Source organism: Dreissena polymorpha, chromosome 12 (assembly GCF_020536995.1).
Source record: "Dreissena polymorpha isolate Duluth1 chromosome 12, UMN_Dpol_1.0, whole genome shotgun sequence".
NCBI classification, from domain to species: Eukaryota; Metazoa; Mollusca; class Bivalvia; order Myida; family Dreissenidae; genus Dreissena; species Dreissena polymorpha.
In genome coordinates this window covers 38,831,096-38,848,827 of record NC_068366.1, presented here as the reverse complement: position 1 = coordinate 38,848,827, position 17,732 = coordinate 38,831,096, and the positions used below count along the sequence as shown (strand labels likewise).

The window sequence follows — 17,732 nt, the reverse complement described above, 5'->3', positions numbered from 1 at the left end:
AACTAATTGCATTAGCAGAATGTTTATTAAAACTTACAAGCAATTATAATCCAGGCCTGAATACACTACCACAGTTCAAATTCCATATTGTTGCCATATACATGCAGCACTGTGTAAATTGAAAGTTGCATAGTGTTTCGTCATTGGTCGGTTATAAATACCATGTTTCTCTATACATGGTATTTGATTTAGACGAAACTAATAATTTGGTAATTTACAATGTTCGTTCACTTGACACATCGTTCTGTTTTCAGCTGAAACCTGGTTACCATGATGTCAATACATTCACTTGACACATTGTTCTGTTTTCAGCTGAATCCTTGATGTCAATACATTCACATGACACATCGTTCTGTTTTCAGCTGAATCCATGATGTCAATACATTCACTTGACACATTGTTCTGTTTTCAGCTGAATCCTTGATGTCAATACATTCACTACACATCGTTCTGTTTTCAGCTGAATCCATGATGTCAATACATTCACTTGAAGATGACATCCAGGCATAGGAGACATCATAAGCGACACGAGGAATACGATACTTACAGCAGTGACACTGATTACTATTCAGAAACCGACGAGAGAAGAAAAGCTTGTATTAAAAGAACAAGGTTTGTTTTGCTACTGGTTTGATATAATGATGCTCAATTATTGAATGTTCTGTTTTTTGTTCAAAAATGCAGGGCTCAACATCAACCTAAAAACCAACTTGCCCTGCCAGGCAAGTACTTTGAAAATCTACTTGCCCTGATCGTAAAGCCACTTGCCCAAACATGAAATATCACAATAACTGTAAACCTCATATTTTTTAATAAAGATGAAATAATACACCACAAAATCTTTTTTTAATTTTGCACATTTAACAAAATGATTACAGTAATTAAAGTCTAAATATAATGATCTTTGTTCTTTTTTGCACTTGCCTGGGTGGACAACTAGATTATAAAATAACTTGCCCGGACCCAACTTCTACTTGCCAGGGGCAATAGGACAACTGTTAATGTTGAGCCCTGAATTTTTTCATTTTTGTAACTAAAAATGTGTTATGCATTTTTGTCTTCATCTACATCTTTTTGTCTTCTGAATCAAAGAGTCTAAATAATGAAAATGAAAACATGAACTATGATGTTTGTTAATGAACAAGAAACAAAATAACATCATATATAAATTGGAACAAACGCTTAAAAAAAACAAAATATGCCATCCACAGCCTTTATTAACTATACTTTTTCTTTATCATAAAAAAAATAAATCTTAAATTCACTTATGGTGGTCATATGTCTTCTTTCACAGCCTTCACTGGCCATTTGACTATACTATCAGGAAAAGAACCTTTATTGTCAGCAAAACTCAATTTCCCGGATGGAATATCCCTATAAATAAGTACATCCGTGTCATTTCAGCTCCCTGGGAGCACCAAGGGACAGACACGCCAAGCCGTGTCTTGTAAACCGAGCCCGATCAGCGAGTTTTGAGAATTCAAGTAACGAGGACGGTGATGTGAGCTGCGTGTCGTCGGTCTGTTCTACACCTGGTCGGTCACGAAGATCATCTAGAAACACAGACAGTTTCAGTACGGTATGTACTATGGGGCATTTATTTAGGCCCCGTTTTACAAAGCTTTTGCATAATTTTGTAAATTAGTTGCCCATTTTCATTTTCTAAAATAATATTATTTTATAAATGTTCATGTAATTATTAGTTTCTTTGAGAACATTTAAATAATGTGGGGACACTGCCAGTTGAATTAACAGATTTCAATTCAGTGCAGGATTTTATTTCAATTGAAAATGGTTTGGGTAAGTTAAAAAATTTTGTTCAAGTAGCTAAATTAAACGGGACCAAAGACCGTATTATTATCAAAAATTCATGTACAATTTCAGTATTTGCATATATCCGTATATATGTCTTCCTTTTTAGTAAAAGTATGATTATGATAACAGACTGCCGTAATAGTACCGAACACCGGGCCAATAATTGTGAGAAGATTACCAGACTTTGTGGCCAGTTATGGTTTCTGAGACTGCATTTAAGAGTGTTTCCTGTTGGTATCACTGATGTAATTCGGGTTTTTCAGGAAGGTGCAGTGGGCTTTGATGACGCCATGGACGGAGACGACAGTAAGATCATCATCATCAACAACATCGTCGGCGCCAAGTGCCTGGGGGCGGTGCCGAGGGACACGTCTAGTCCGCGACTGGGAGATAAAATAACCCTGCTGGTGGATGGCAAGAGATTTGTGGTGGAGCCCGAACTTTTTCGGCAGCATCCAAATACTATGCTTGGAAGGTGTGCATTTTTGTCATCCAAGATTTTTATTTTGATCCTTTAGGGGTGATAAGGGGTGAATACCACTGCTATTTAAACCAAAATAGGAATTTACACCCTTGTACTTGTCATATGAAGAAAATAGTGAATATAGGTATATATCCACTTCCTGGTGTGTTTTTTTTAATCAAATGGTTACTTCAGACGTTAATTTAAATCCAGATGATCTTTTATAAAACTTGAATTAAGATTCTGCGTCAAAAACAGCCACTGTTGTTAGAAATATGTCTATCATCATGGCAAGACTTGTTGTGAATGGTTATTTTTTCGACCACAGTATGTCTGTTATGGGGACTTTATTTTGCCACTGATTTTGAAGGTATTTAAATTTGATAAAAGCTTTTGGAATTCAAACAGAATTGAAAGTTATAGTCTTTATAATTTCAAACTTTAGTTTGGCCAGTAAATGAAAATAGAAACATTGTTTATTTATTGAAATTAAAACTGAAAGCCTTAAAAGTTTTAACTTTTTGTCTTTTGAGATCATTTATAATAGTTATAGTAATAGTAATCATCACATGTCAGAACTTTATGAAATGTGAGTCAAATAAATGGTGTGTGTATGCTGGTGGATATTTTATTCCTTTTTAACTTTAACATTTCAGGATGTTCACGTCTTCCATTGAGCACAACTTCACACGTCCCAATGAGCGTGGGGAGTATGAGGTGGCTGAGGGCTTCTCTGCCTCAGTGTTCAGAGCCATTCTGGTAAGGAAAAAAACAGATATGAGTCTCGCGATAAAAGGGAGCTAAATTCGTGCATGTCAAGCATAGTCCCAGATAACTCTGTGCAGGCTAATTAGGGACAATACATCCATTAAGCGACCCGATGCCTGAATTTCTACAAAGGGTACCCCTGTGCTTGAGTTTATATTTCTTGAACAGCCCTGTAACTCAAATGCAAATTACAATGTAAAATTTGTTATTCAACATGTTAAATAAAGTAGAAAATTCCAACCAATTACACTGTTAAAACAGAGCGCAGAGATAAATAAATGTCGTCCGTCTGTCACAAAAATTTGCAATTGGCGTGGTATATCAATTCAACGAATTTGCTTCATTGTTGAAAAATGAGTCGCAAACTGTCCAAAATTGTGATCAAAAAGTGTGAAAATAGCCATTTTTTAAGAAAGAAAAAAACAGCATTAGATCAATCAGAATCTGCTAAATGTAAAGTCACAGGTATTTCTTAATTATAAGGATGTAAGTTTTAAAAAGTAATTTGTTCCAATGAGTGTCATCTGTTTTCCCCATGCTTTAGTTAGGCATAAATGGAAGGGCGCAGCACCCTGCCATCCCCTTGTCCCTCTGTGCCCCTTGGACCCATGCCTTCTTTTTTATACGCCGTTTTTAAAAACGGGACGTATTATAGTTTCACCCTTGGCGGGCGGCGGGTGGGCGGCGTCCACAGCAGTGTCCACTCTCTAATTCAAATAGTTTTCATCCAATCTTCACCCAACTTGGTCAGAAGTTGTGTCTAGACAATATCTAGGTCAAGTTCGAATATGGGTCATGCCGGGTCAAAGACTAGGTTACGGGGTCACTTAGTGCATTTAAGGATTAAGCATGGTGTCTGCTCTCTAATTGAAGTAGTTTTCAGCCGATCTTCCTTAAACTTGGTGAGAAGTTGTACCTAGACAATATCTAAGTCAAGTTTGAATATGGGTCATGCAGGGTCAAAAACTAGGTCACAGGGTCACTTAGTGCATTTCAAGGATTTAGCATGGTTTCCGCTCTCTAATTGAAGTAGTTTTCATCAGATCTCCACCAAATTTGGTCAGAAGTTGTATCTAAATGATATCTAGGTCAAGTTCAAATATGGGTCATCCTGTATCAAAAACTAGGTCACGATGTCACTAAGTGCATTTCAAGCTTTTAGCATGGTGTCTGCTCTCTAATTGAAGTAGTTTTCATCAGATCTTCACCACATTTGGTCAGATATTGTATCTAGACAATATCTAGGTCAAGTTCGAACATGGGTCATGCAGGGTCAAAAACTAGGTCACGGGGTCACTTAGTGCATTTAAAGGATTGAGCATGGTGTCCGCTCTCTAATTGAAGAAGTTTTCAACCAATTTTCACTAAATGTGGTCAGAGGTTGTGTTAAAGTGATATCTAGGACAAGTTCAAATATGGGTCATGCCGGGTCAAAAACTAGGTCACTAGGTCACTTAGTGCATTTCAAGCATTTAGCATGGTATCCAAAACCTTCAAACAGGCGTATCTTGTGACAGTTTTGCACTCTTGTTATCTGATCACATTATTGTTAAGTAAATTTGGTTAAAGCAGTTTCAGTAAATTATCTTGATTTACACAGTTAAATAGTTTTATAAATTTAGAAAAAAAATTGCTTTTAATGAAAAAAAATGTAGTGTGGAATATGTAAACACAGGTTATATTGTAATTTAAAATATGCCACATTGATAATTAAGTGACCTCTTGACAAAGAGCACTCTGTCCTTTTCAAACAAATCTTTGTTGGAGCATGGCCTATGTTTTGACATGTTTACATTGATAATATTGTCTGTAGCACATCATGGTCTCCTTGTATTGATGTCAAACATTCTTAGACGATAAGATAGTGACATTTGATAACTTTTTATTTTCAATATCAGGATTTCTATCGGAATGGCATCATCCGCTGTCCTCCAAATGTCACAGTACAAGAGCTGAGGGAGGCCTGTGACTATTTGCTCATACCTTTCGACTCGATGACAATCAAGTGTCAAAACCTGCGTAAGTAGGGCAGTATTGGAATAACTGCCATCATGGAGCATAAACAGAATTTGACTTCTGTTTATTATATAGAGTTTCAGAAATTATGAATTAATAACTTAATAAAACATATTAAGTTTTGTTGTAAATTTTCCAAAAAATAGAAAGGTACTAAATGGAAGAGTGAGCAATATTAATAAAAAAAATAAATTGCTACCCTAAATTATGTAGAGTGTCTGATTTCTTTTTTGTTGTGCTCTCTCCTGTCATGTTGCACCATATCCATTAATTTTCAGTGTAAGTTTTATGAATTTTCATAATGTATAAACTATTTAAGAAGCTTGTATTTCTGTGATTTCCCCTATGGATTTCCAAGTGGAAATTAGTATAAGCACAGATATCAGTATTTTTCAAAAAATGTCATGGTCAAAACTTATAAAATAGCTTTTTTGTACTTTCATCAATCATGCTGTACCTCATCCACTAAATTGTTCAGTGTTAAAAGGAAGTACTTATTACTGTACTTTTCATTTATTATTTTAACAGAGTAAAAACTTGTTTATTCTTCTTTTGTTTTGTTAATGGTGCTTTACCATATCCACTTAATTATTCATTACAAGAAGGAAGCTGGTATTTCAAAGCTTTTCAAAAAAAATCTACAGTAGAAACTTGTATACTAGTATTTTGTTATCACCCCTACAGGTTCCCTGCTTCACGAGCTGTCTAATGAGGGCGCCAGACAGCAGTTCCAGCTCTTCCTGGAGGACATGATCCTGCCTCTCATGTGTGAATGTGCTCAGGTATGTGCTAGGCTGTATGTTTACCCTTTCCCGCTCAGAAGCAAAGTGAAAATGGCAACATGCAAACAGCATGAAACCATAAGTAACTCGCAATCGTTTCAGGTTTTATGCTGTTTGCTTCTCATCAGTTTCCTAGTGTTTGAAATGAAGCCTTTAAAACGTGAATCCCGTAAGAAAGGTTATTAATTTAATTAGATTTTCTAAGGGACATCAACTTCATCAAACTGTGTAACAGGCAGTAACAGGTTAAGTGTGTTCATGTGTCATGCGGCACTGTTTAGTTTTATGGCCTGTTTTTGTGAAGCTCTGAGCTTCAAAAAAATTTAAAGTCATAAATCTCCTCATGTAAGTTATGTTTGCTTGTTTTTTATGTCCCCCACTATAGTAGTGGGGGACATATTTGTTTTTGCCCTGTCTGTTGGTCTGTTGGTTGGTCTGTTGGTTGGTTGGTTGGTTTGCGCCAACTTTAACATTTGCAATAACTTTTGCAATATTGAAGATAGCAACTTGATATTTGGCATGCATATGTATCTCATGGAGCTGCACATTTTGAGTGGTGAAATGTCAAGGTCAAGGTCATCCTTCAAGGTCAAAGGTCAAATATATGGGTCAAAATTGCTCATTTAATGTACACGTTTGCAGTATTTCAATATTCAAGATAGCAACTTGATATTTGGCATGCATGTGTATCTCATGGAGCTGCACATTTTGAGTGGTGAAAGGTCAAGGTCATCCTTCAAGGTCAGATGTCAAATATATGTGGCCAAAATCGCTCATTGTATGAGTACTTTTGCAATATTGAAGATAGCAACTTGATATTTGGCATGCATGTGTATCTCATGGAGCTGCACATTTTGAGTGGTGAAAGGTCAAGGTCAAGGTCATCCTTCAAGGTCAGAGGTCAAATATATGTGGCCCAAATCACTTATTTTATGATTACTTTTGCAATATTGAAGATAGCAACTTGATATTTGGCATGCATGTGTATCTCATGGAGCTGCACATTTTGAATGGTGAAAGTTCAAGGTCATCCTTCAAGGTCGAATATATTGGTCAAAATTGCTCATGTAATGTCACTTCTGCAATATTGAAGCTAGCAATTTTATATTTGAAATGCATGTGTATCTCATGGAGCTGCACATTTCGAGTAGTGAAGGGTCAAGGTCATTCTTCAATGTCAAACATCATATAGGGGTCAAGGTCATCCTTCAAGGTCAAAAATCATATAGGGGGACATTGTGTTTCACAAACACATCTTGTTGGCTATGATATCTGCTTAATTAGTCAAGAAGTCAAACCCACCAAAAAAAAAAGAATTCACTGTAGTTCATTTTACAAAAATTTCATAACCTAGCAAACTTGACTTTGAAAATTCTTGATATTCTATCACAAAATTGGTTGATTCATTTACAAGATAATCTCCTTGTTGGAGTTTTTAAGGTTAAGACCAAAGATAAATCTTTAGACAGTGAGAAGTGCCAATGTCCTGGTATAGATCTTGTGTTCTTGTTATTATTTCTGTTAATGATTGCTCACGATTGTAGGCATTAAAGAACAGATACCAAACAAAAAACACTTTGCAGAACCATTGAAAATGTTCTGAGAATACCAATTGAGCAGTGTTATTGAAATAAATTGGGCCACACTCTGTGAAAAGGGGGGTTGATGCATGTGCGTAAAGTGTCGTCCCAGATTAGCCTGTGCAGTCCGCACAGGCTAATCATGGACGACACTTTCCGTGTTTTATATTGTTTGTTTTAAAAAGTCTTTTATAAGCAAAAATCCAGTTTAGGTGGAAAGGGTTGTTCCTGATTAGCCTGTGCAGACTGCACAGGCTAATCTTAGATGACTCTTTAGGCACATGCATTTAACCCCCTTTTCACAGAGCGCGGCTAAATTATATTGGCTGCAAACTATGTCCCATATTTCAGCGTGGTGATCGTGAGTGCCACATCGTTGTGCTCTGTGAGGATGATATCGTAGACTGGGACGAGGAGTATCCCCCTCAGATGGGAGAGGACAACCCTCAAAGTATGTAGAATACTTCTTGGACGGAAATATAAGTTTATTGATTAATGATGACTTTGTTCATCGACGATAATATTAGAATCCTTTGGTTCATAATTACCGAGATCAATTGATATCTATTGGACAATATAGGGATAATACACGTTTTCGAGGGCATGATCATCTGCGGGCGCTCGAAAAATCCGTTCCTGCCAGAGTGCTGCGCACTCTGGCAGGAACGGATTTTGAGACCGCCCGCAGATGATCATGTCCGAGAAAATGTGTATTTTCGCTATTATTGCATAAACAAATCACACGTACCAAAATAATTTCAAATAACATTGAAAACAATATGTTTTGTTCATTCAACATCGACAAAATAATTCGATTATTTCAATACAGTTCAAGGTTGTGTTTTACATATGCCTCACTTGGTCATCATGTGAAATGACGATGCTTTTCCTTCGTATAGGCAATTTTTTATTTAAAATGTGTTCAAACAGTGGATTAATGCAAAGTTGAAATGCAGCCGCCCAAAGTAAGAAATGAGGAATTATTTTAGTAAAGTGTCGTCCCAGATCAGGGCCCTCAATCTATCAAATCTGCCGCCGAATTTCGGCGGCAGTCCCCGGCCTGAAAAGTATTTTGTTTTCCCAAAAAACTGATTTTTTTTCCCCCTCAGAATTTTTTTTTTTACTGATTTATAGTTGAAAATTGACTCCAATATATCACGGTTCTTTATTTCGCGTTTTCCAATATATCGCGAATTGGCTGTGGCTCCTAAAAATCTGATGAGCATAATCCCCAAATAACATGTTTTAATCTGAGAATTTGCGATATAAAATCAGTTTCAAGCTAGTATTTTACCCTATTTTTCACCCACTTAAATTGTCTGTTTAGTCCGACATTCATAATCCAGTTTTGACCAGATTGTTTGTACATCACTTTAACACCTGTGTACTGCGATAAACAATAACACCACTTGCCAAACATCACAGGTCATTTAGGGTGTTACCATTCTCTCTTGAATTTGCTTAAAACTGCGAAAAACACCACACATGAAGGTGTATACAATTATAACTGTAAATGTCAATACTGATCTCAACAATCTTTGCAGGTAAGATACAGTGTAAACAGCTTGCTTTTAATTTAGAGGTAAATATCCCTCAGTTTGTCCAGATGCACTACTATTAAAGCCCATGCTGTCCATGAGGAAAGAGGAAAATGACGTCATTTTGTACATGGGGGTCTAATTTCTGCATGCTTTCTTGAACAATAAAACTTGGCAATTGTTTTTGGATTACAAATTTATTACACGCATTTGAAAATACTTGAATGGAATAATATTTGTGTTACATGTAAAGCAATGAATAACATATGGATACAACACATACTTCAATAAGGTAGGTAAATAGCTTGTTTTGAGATTGCCAAACTATGCTAATGCATACAAAAATATTTATGAATAACCTGACAATTTTTATCGCGCGCCAGATATATCACAATCACGATCTTTGGACCCCTACAACAGCGCTATATTGGAGTTGCAGTGTGAATACAAGTTTCTAGACAAACTTTGAATGCAACTGGACACAGCACTTGCTTGTTTTAGGAACAAAAAGGACATAATGGTGGACTTTTAATTAAGTTACTGCTATATAGATTGAGTAAAAGTACACTTTTCTGTCCTATAGACAGTCACATATATAGAAATATATGTTTATAACAGTTAAGCACAGTTGTTGTTTCTTGTTATAAAAATTCTCCCATTTACAAAAAATTCCCCCTCCTAAGGGCTGCGGACCCCTTCCCCCAAAGTAGTGTGAGGGCGCTGCAGATTTGCAGTCCGCACAGGCTTATCACAGACAGGGGTGAAGAAATCAAATGTTCGAGTTGCCCGAGTCGTACATTTGCTTGTCTGGTCAACTGATTTTTTGTCAATTTGGTTGTCTGTGGGCAACCAGTTTTTTAAAAGTCTGGTCAAGGAATACAAAAAAATACATTGTATTAAAGCCGTAATTAAGTTTTACAAAACCAGATGTTGACACACGATTAAATTGTCAGTACTATTTGCGGTGCAATCAAGCTAAAATAAGGGCACTCTCCAACGCAGTGATCTCCCTTATTCTATAAGAGACTGGAAGCATGCCGCATTTTCATTATTCGGCATGACTGTTAGACAGTGAACAGACTGGTTTCTTTATTTTTACAATCAAACGGAAATAAAAGTATAATACTAAGAGAATCAAAACATTGTCTACCTTGTTATTTCAGACAACTTTAACGGTAAAGATGGAAGTTGTTTTTTTTTAATCTTCAACAATGGAGCAAAAACCCAAAGCTTTGAGCAGTCCACCCCCCTAAAAAACTAAGAAAGATTAATATAAAAAAAATGTGATCTAAATAAACGCACCAGAATTTTCAAGAAACTTGGCTAAAAGATTTTCCATGGTTATGAGTTGATGATAATCAATTTGCTATATGTAAAATATGTAAGCAGTTTGGCCAATACTAAGTGCGGACTGTACACTGGAATGACTGTTAATCGTAAGGACACCTTGTCTGCTCATGAAAAAAGTGCCAAACACACGTCTTGTCAACTAAAAAGTTATCAAGAAAAGTTTGAGGAAGTCTTTATATTGTTTATATTATACTGCTTTAATGAATGTACTATGGAAATGCAACTATAAAAACAAGCAAATAATACTAATTTTGATTTATTCCACATAATTTTACATTAATCAATAAATGTGTTTATAATTTATATAACCATTAACTGACAAGTGTAGTTCAGCAACAGACAAGTTAATGGTTGTCCATGGACACGTATAGTTTTTTGAGATTTCACCACCCTTGACAGATAACAGTGTCCGCCTTAACCGGATCTTCACTAAGATTATACTTTATTGAAACGAAAAATACCTTTAAAGTGTAAAGTGTCTTCCCTGATTCTGGGTCACCACTTTACTCACATGTATTAAGCCTTGTTTTTCCAGAGCAAGGGTTCACTGTTTACTGCACATTGCATAATCCATAGCATAATCTGCACACAGTTTTGACGAGAATTTAGTCGTCATGACGCTGCTCATACCAGTAAAAACGAACACTTTGTCTCCAAGTTTTATACATGGTTTATAAATCAAATAGTTAAGATTTATATTTTGAACAACTCTATTGAGAATGTGGTTGAATATAACCTACAAACCAAGACAGAAAGTTTGGTATTAAATCAACCTGCATTTTAATTTGCAAATGGAATATTGTTATAGCTAGAAATCTCCTTGATAAAGCTGATGACACAATGCAAATAGAAATATATTATAAATAATGATCTAAAAGAAAATAATTGTTCTTTGTCACTTGTTGTCAATGTATGTTCTATTCATAACATTTTATGATTGGAAATGTTGAAAAAATCCAAATAAAAAAACAAACAGCTGTACTTAAAATTATCAATTTCAACTTCAGTCATACACAGTGGGAAGATGAATCGGTTCTTCAAGTACATAGAGAATCGAGAGGTGGCCAAGACAGTGCTGAAGGAGCGCGGGCTGAAGAAGATCAAGATCGGCATTGAGGGCTACCCAACGTATAAGGAGAAGATCAAGAGAAGGAGAGGGGGCAGACCTGAAGGTAGGGGCAAAACAGTTGTATTGGATATTTATAGCTGTTCTTGCAAAAAAAGTTGAAACTATTCATACGGTACAACATCCAAAGATGCTGAGAAAATTATCTCAAAGCCGGACAGCAGTTTTTGGAAAAAAGTACTTCCATTTTCTTTTGCTTATTATGCTGATTAATAAATGATGCATATATTTATATATCTGCTGAAACAACAAACCCGTTCTTGTCACACACAAAGACGTAAACAGCCCTTGCTTAATGGTAATACTACTCAGGTGAGTGACCAGGGACCTCTTGTTAGCTCATTTGAGCACAAAATTAACTATAGGGATACAATGACGTCCATCTTCTGTCCCTATTTTTGTGTGTGTGTGTGTCCATAAGTTTGTCATCTTTTTCTTCAAACAACATCTCGTTCTTAACTGATTGGCATATTTTCATGAAACTAAATAGGCTTGGCAGATCTTCATGAAACTTCACAATAATGATCCTTAGGTGAACCTATTGTTCAAATCGTTACATATGTATGGAACTTTCCATCCTCTGGTTTTTATTTGAGCTTTCTATCTACTGAACTAGCCGACTGTAATATTTTTAATTGACATAATGGAATTTCTCTATCAATTGTTTGCTAGCATCAAAAATAACAAAAACCAGTTACAGTATTTTGCTCTTGCATACTTAAGCATGCATTTCTTTATCCACAGTGATCTACAACTACGTTCAGAGGCCATTCCTGCGCATGTCCTGGGAGAAAGAGGAGGCCAAGAGTCGCCACGTGGACTTCCAGTGTGTCAAGTCCAAGTCGATCACCAACATCGCCGAGGCTTCGGCCGACCCCACCATCGACCAGCCCCCGCCGACGCCGGCAGTGGTTCAACATCAGGGTGCCGACGGGCAGCTGCACTTGATCCCACCACAGCCCTCCCCCTCGGAGCCGTATGTGGATATCAACCTGCTACCGGAGGGTGAGGTGGATTGATACGTGGGGCACGTGGTGTCGGAGGGCTGCTTCAAGCCACTGTGGATGCTGTTTGGTTGCTGATGGGGTTGGTGATATGGCAGAATGGCTTGTTAGGGGTGAAATAAGTGGATGCTGCTTCGGTTTCTTTTAGGTTTCATCTGGCTGTTCTTTTTTCTGTGCATTTTTTAACAGAGAAATGTTGAATTTTATTGTGTAATCAGTGTATTTTTGCAATTTTAAAAGGAAAATGAATATAAAAGGTGTTATTTGATTAACTTCCCTGATAAAACACATACTTTGAAATGTATTTGCAATAGCAAGAAATGGTTTAGACAATTACTAAGCTCGTAAAAAGCAGCATCCCCTGCCGATATTTGGTCTGTCTAACATTCTTTGATACACTTATGTCATGGAATCACCCTCATCAATTTCGGACAAAATGTTTGTTTCCACAGTTTTTACTGTATCTTCCATAGAATTTTTCTTCTTACACATAAAGAAGACAGATTGAAAAACATATACAATGTATTAGGCCATCTGAGGCAGATTGGTGAAAGAATTTTGTTGCCACCTGACTTCAGAAGCTTTACTATGTCTTATAAAATATTGTTTGTGGGTTTGTCAACGGATACATATTTGGTCATGAAAGAATTTTTCCTGCATATTTAGCTTAAATGTTAAGTTTGTTTTTTAGGTTGGCAAATTTTAGCTTTTATGTTTTCACACATCAAGCTATAAAGACCACTGCCATCCATAAATTTATTTTGTCTTGAACAGGAGAAAATTAAAAATGTTATTATTTATTGGTAAAGTAATTTCTCTATGGTACATGATATACTTGTAACAGTTCAGGAAAGCTATGGTATTCTTCTGGTCCGACTTTACTTTTTTTTTAAGATTTTGTTTTTGTAATGTTAAAGGGGTTGTTTATCAAGCAGTAGTATCACAAGTATTTAGGTTTTAATGTAAGTGAAAAAAGAAACTGGAGAAAATTGCAAATCAATTAAATTGATGGTTGTTTTCAAAAGTATTGCTCAAAATGTAGAGAATAGGCATTATGCTGCTGTAAAAAGGTATAATGTTTTACCTAATCAAAATAATGTTTTGATTGTGAACATTAGCTGACTATGTTTTATTGGTGTAGAAAGTTTGGTATTACTCAGCTGTTTTTTGTTGTTAATATTAAATTAATGTTGTTGTTGGTTTTCTTAGTATTTTGTAGGTAGATAGTTATTTGAATACGTTAGTAACCCAAATTAAGCTTAGGTGTGTATATATGTTATGAGGTATTTTTTCCCCATTTAAAGAAGCAAACAAGATAAAATGCATATTGAATTAAAGTAATTTAGTCTTGGAGCTTTGCAATTAATCTATTTTTTTACTTTTAAGACCCTATGTGAATATTGTCTAAGAATTTCTATAGCAAATCTTGTGTTTGTGCTTGGCTTGCCTATAAATCACTTTTCGCCAGTGTGTAACACTGACCTTATATTGACTCACAGCTTTTTATCGATGGATGAGATATTTAGATATATACTTTGTACATATATGCATACGGGTAGCAGTATTATATGTAGAAAACTACCCTACAAGGGAGACTTTGGGGAACATTTGAAAGGCTACATGTGGATTTTTCGAGAAGAGGTTGCAAGTGCTTCTATAATTTGATTGCTTTGCTTTATGATAATCACTTTTGTTATTTGCACAATTATCATATTTGCCCATGTGAAATGTGTTTTAAATGGTGAATGACAGCAATGGGCAGACAAAAGAGACATTATTTGCAAAATGTTTTCCCAATTGTACAATCAAAATTTAAATATATTTTATGAGTATTTGCCTCAAACAAGTGTAACTGGTAGACATTACTTCTTGGTAAAATAACTAACTATTATTTCAATATAGTTTCACTTTAGATTACAGTATATAATTTTAACCTTCATTTTGTTTTGTGCTCAACGGAATGTGCTATCCAGTGTTAATTTAGCTTGAGGCATAAACTGGGGAAGTTCACAGTTTTAATCACTTTCATCAATGTAAGAACCAGTACCAGACAACACAAAAACTTTCATAAATGTTAAGTGTTGAGCCGCGTTCTGGGTAAACATGGCTATATGCATGTGTGTAAAGTGTCGTACATAAAGTCTGTCTCTTATTATCAAAAATCCAGTTTTAGGCTGAAAGTGTCCTCCCTGATCTGCTTGTGGGGACTGCACAGGCTAATCTGGGAGGACACTTTAAGCACATTCATTAAGCCCTGTTTTCCCAGATCTAGGCCCAATTAGATATGGATGTCTGGTAAAATCTACAAAACATTTGCTTGTGTTCTGTTGAAAATGAAAGAATATTTTTTAAACGAGTAAGCTGTGTTAACACCACTGTACCCATTATGTAACAAATATCTATATACATGTACATGTATTATTTATTGTAATGGTCAAATAGTTAAGATTGTATACCTAGTATTAGTATCATATTTTAAACAGGGGATGCCTTTTGATAAAAATCTGTCAGACATCTGATTTAGCAGTATCGAGTTGTTTGTTTGTAGGTAGTATTAACATATTTAACCCTTTCCCCATCAGAAAAAAAGTGAAAATGGCTTTTGCAACCAGTATAAAACCAGAACAGCCTGCGAGTAAATCGCAGTCTGTTCAGGTTTTATGCTGTTTGCTGCTCATCAGTATCTAAGGGTTGGAAATGAAGTCTTTCAAACTTGAATATAATAAGAAAGATCTTTAATTATATTTAAGGGACTAGCGGAAAAAAGGATCTTAGTGGTAAAGGGTGAAATGAATTTTTTTAGAAATTAACGTGGAACTATTGAACTCACTTGTTTGTTGCATCATTTGTTCAGTAGACTCTGTAAATATTTGTTGGTCTGCTGGCTGGATATGTCTGTGATATAAACAACTGTATTGCTTAGTTTGAAAGATATATTTTGCTATTTAAGTATGTGAAATAGCTGCCTTTGTATTTTGATGGTAATGACCCTGCATAAAGACTATAAATATATATGATTTGGGATTATTTATTGCGGTATGTTTTTGTGCCCTCGGTAGGGTGGCATAAAGCAGTTGAACTGTCTGTCAGAAAGTCAGTATGTCAGTCTGTCTGTCCGTCCGAAAAGAAAACTTTAACATTGGCCATAACTTTTGCAAAATTGAAGATAGCAACTTCATATTTGGCATGCATGTGTATCTCATGAAGCTGCACATTTTGAGTGGTGGAAGTTTAAGGTCAAGGTCATCCTTCAAGGTCAAAGGTTAAAAAAAAATAAAAATATCAAAGCTGCGCAGTAGGGGGCATTATGTTTCTGACGAACACATCTCTTGTTTTATTCAATTTTGGGTTTAAAGGGACTTGTGCACAGCTTGGCAAAATCACAATTTAACAAAAAAATATTAATGGATTTCTAGTATATCAAAAAAGCAAAACAAGCATTCCTGACTCAAAAAAACTTTTTATGTTTAATCATTTATCTTAATTGGAAAACTTCATTAAATGTTTGTTAGCTTTTAGTCGAAAATTGAGAAAAAATATGTTTAACTGACATAGTGTTAACATTACCTGTGTTGTGAAGTGATAGCCTGTTATCTTTTGTCTTCAAGAGACCTCGTGTCAAATCTCATTGCGGGCTTTTATTTTAAATCTCAAACTTTTTCCTTGTGAATTAAATTATTTTTAAAATATTGTAAGTATTAGATTTATGTTAATAAAATTCATTCGATCAGTGTTTACCAAAATCTGTTTACAAGTCCCTTTAAAAAGCATCCCTTGAATGTTAACATGATATGAACTTCACGCTTGAAAACGGTCCAAATGCATGTTCGGATAGTGTCTCTCCCTGATTAACCTGTGCAGTCTGCCAAGTCTTATTAGGGGCAACACTTTCCACTTTAAATGGATTTATGTTTAGAAGAGACTTCCTTTAAACAAGAAAATCCATTTAAACAGAAAGTGTCATCCCTCATAAGCCTGTGTGGACTGCACAGGCTGAGCAGAGACAACACTTGCACATGCATTTAGCCCAGTTTTCCCAGAACGAGTCTCATATCATTTTGTCTATCTCAGTTAATCGTGGTCAGCTTACGGCAAGTTATAATTTGTTTTCTTTCATTTATTATGCTCCCCCCCGTCCGTCCTTCCGTCCCTCCGTGCACAATTTTTGTCCGGGCTATTTCTCATCAACTAATGACCGGAATTTAATGAAACTTAATGGGAAGCTTCACTACCAAGAGGAGATGTGCATATTATCAGCCGGTTATGGTCGGATGATTTTTCACAGAGTTATGGCCCTTTAAAATTTTCTATAAACTGTACATTTATTGCAATTCTTGTCCGGGCTATTTTTCCCAACTACTGACTGGACTTCAATGAAGCTTATGGGAAGCTTAACTACCTTGAGGAGATGCGCATGTTATTTGTGGGTTCTGGTTAGATGATTTATGTAGAGAGTTATGGCCCTTCGAAATTTTTAAGTTGCTAAACCATCCATCGTATTATTTTGTCCAAAGTTATGCCCCACAAGACGTTTCCTTTTATCTGAATATATAGTGCAATATTGTGACAAAAAAACATATTGGAGAGCATCAACCGTCTCCGACGGTTTCTTGTTAAATAGGTTGTTTACTGATAGTCTATTTTTGAAATTTAAATATTGTCATGTTTTTGGTACAAATGCTTTACTATAAAATGTTTCACAACAAGTGGTTAAAATTTTTGTTTTGGATTTTGTTTTCAATTATCAATTAAATATAAATATAACAGAAAATCTGAAAAAAATATTTTTTTTTAAAAGGAAATCTTCTATGTTGTATGTGATACAAATATGAGCTTTCTCTTTGTGAATCATTTCATTATATAATAATTAATATAAAGTGTGACTTTATAGTGTGTACTGTACTATTGTATCATTACTAGTGCCCTTTCTTTCCAACATATTCATTCATACTGTACATTTAGCACATCATTGTTTGGAAATCCTTTTTTGGCCATGTATGCATCTAGTATATTCTTGTAAAAACATTGGCAACACGTGTTATCCCCTTAAATTAACATTTTAAGCAGAAGAATATTGTATTTAAACAGATCATGTAATTTTTATGCACTTGTTTTATGATCAAAATTAGCACATTTGTTGAGTATCAGACTTATTGAAATGGTACAAAGATTTCTTTAACCCTTTCCCACTCAGAAGCAAAGTGAAAGTAGCAATGTGCAAACAGCATAAAAGCAGAACAGCTTGCAAGTAACTCGCAGTCTGTTCAGGTTTTATGCTGTTTGCTGCTCC

At 35.5% G+C, this 17,732-nt stretch overlaps 1 protein-coding gene across 2 annotated transcripts in view; it reads left to right on the top strand.

The window, feature by feature from the left end:
* Positions 1-14,201, top strand: part of LOC127852906 (BTB/POZ domain-containing protein 10-like) — a 35,594-nt gene extending 21,393 nt beyond the window's left edge. For both annotated transcript variants that reach the window (XM_052386948.1, XM_052386947.1), the window contains exons 2-10: positions 461-612; positions 1,405-1,579; positions 2,079-2,290; positions 2,935-3,037; positions 4,945-5,065; positions 5,747-5,844; positions 7,776-7,875; positions 11,320-11,484; positions 12,183-14,201. In XM_052386948.1, coding sequence (XP_052242908.1) covers positions 494-612; positions 1,405-1,579; positions 2,079-2,290; positions 2,935-3,037; positions 4,945-5,065; positions 5,747-5,844; positions 7,776-7,875; positions 11,320-11,484; positions 12,183-12,457 — 1,368 coding nt within the window. In that variant the 5' untranslated portion in view covers positions 461-493 and the 3' untranslated portion in view covers positions 12,458-14,201. The remainder of the gene's footprint in view (positions 1-460; positions 613-1,404; positions 1,580-2,078; positions 2,291-2,934; positions 3,038-4,944; positions 5,066-5,746; positions 5,845-7,775; positions 7,876-11,319; positions 11,485-12,182) is intronic.
* The last annotated feature ends 3,531 nt before the right edge of the window (positions 14,202-17,732 follow it).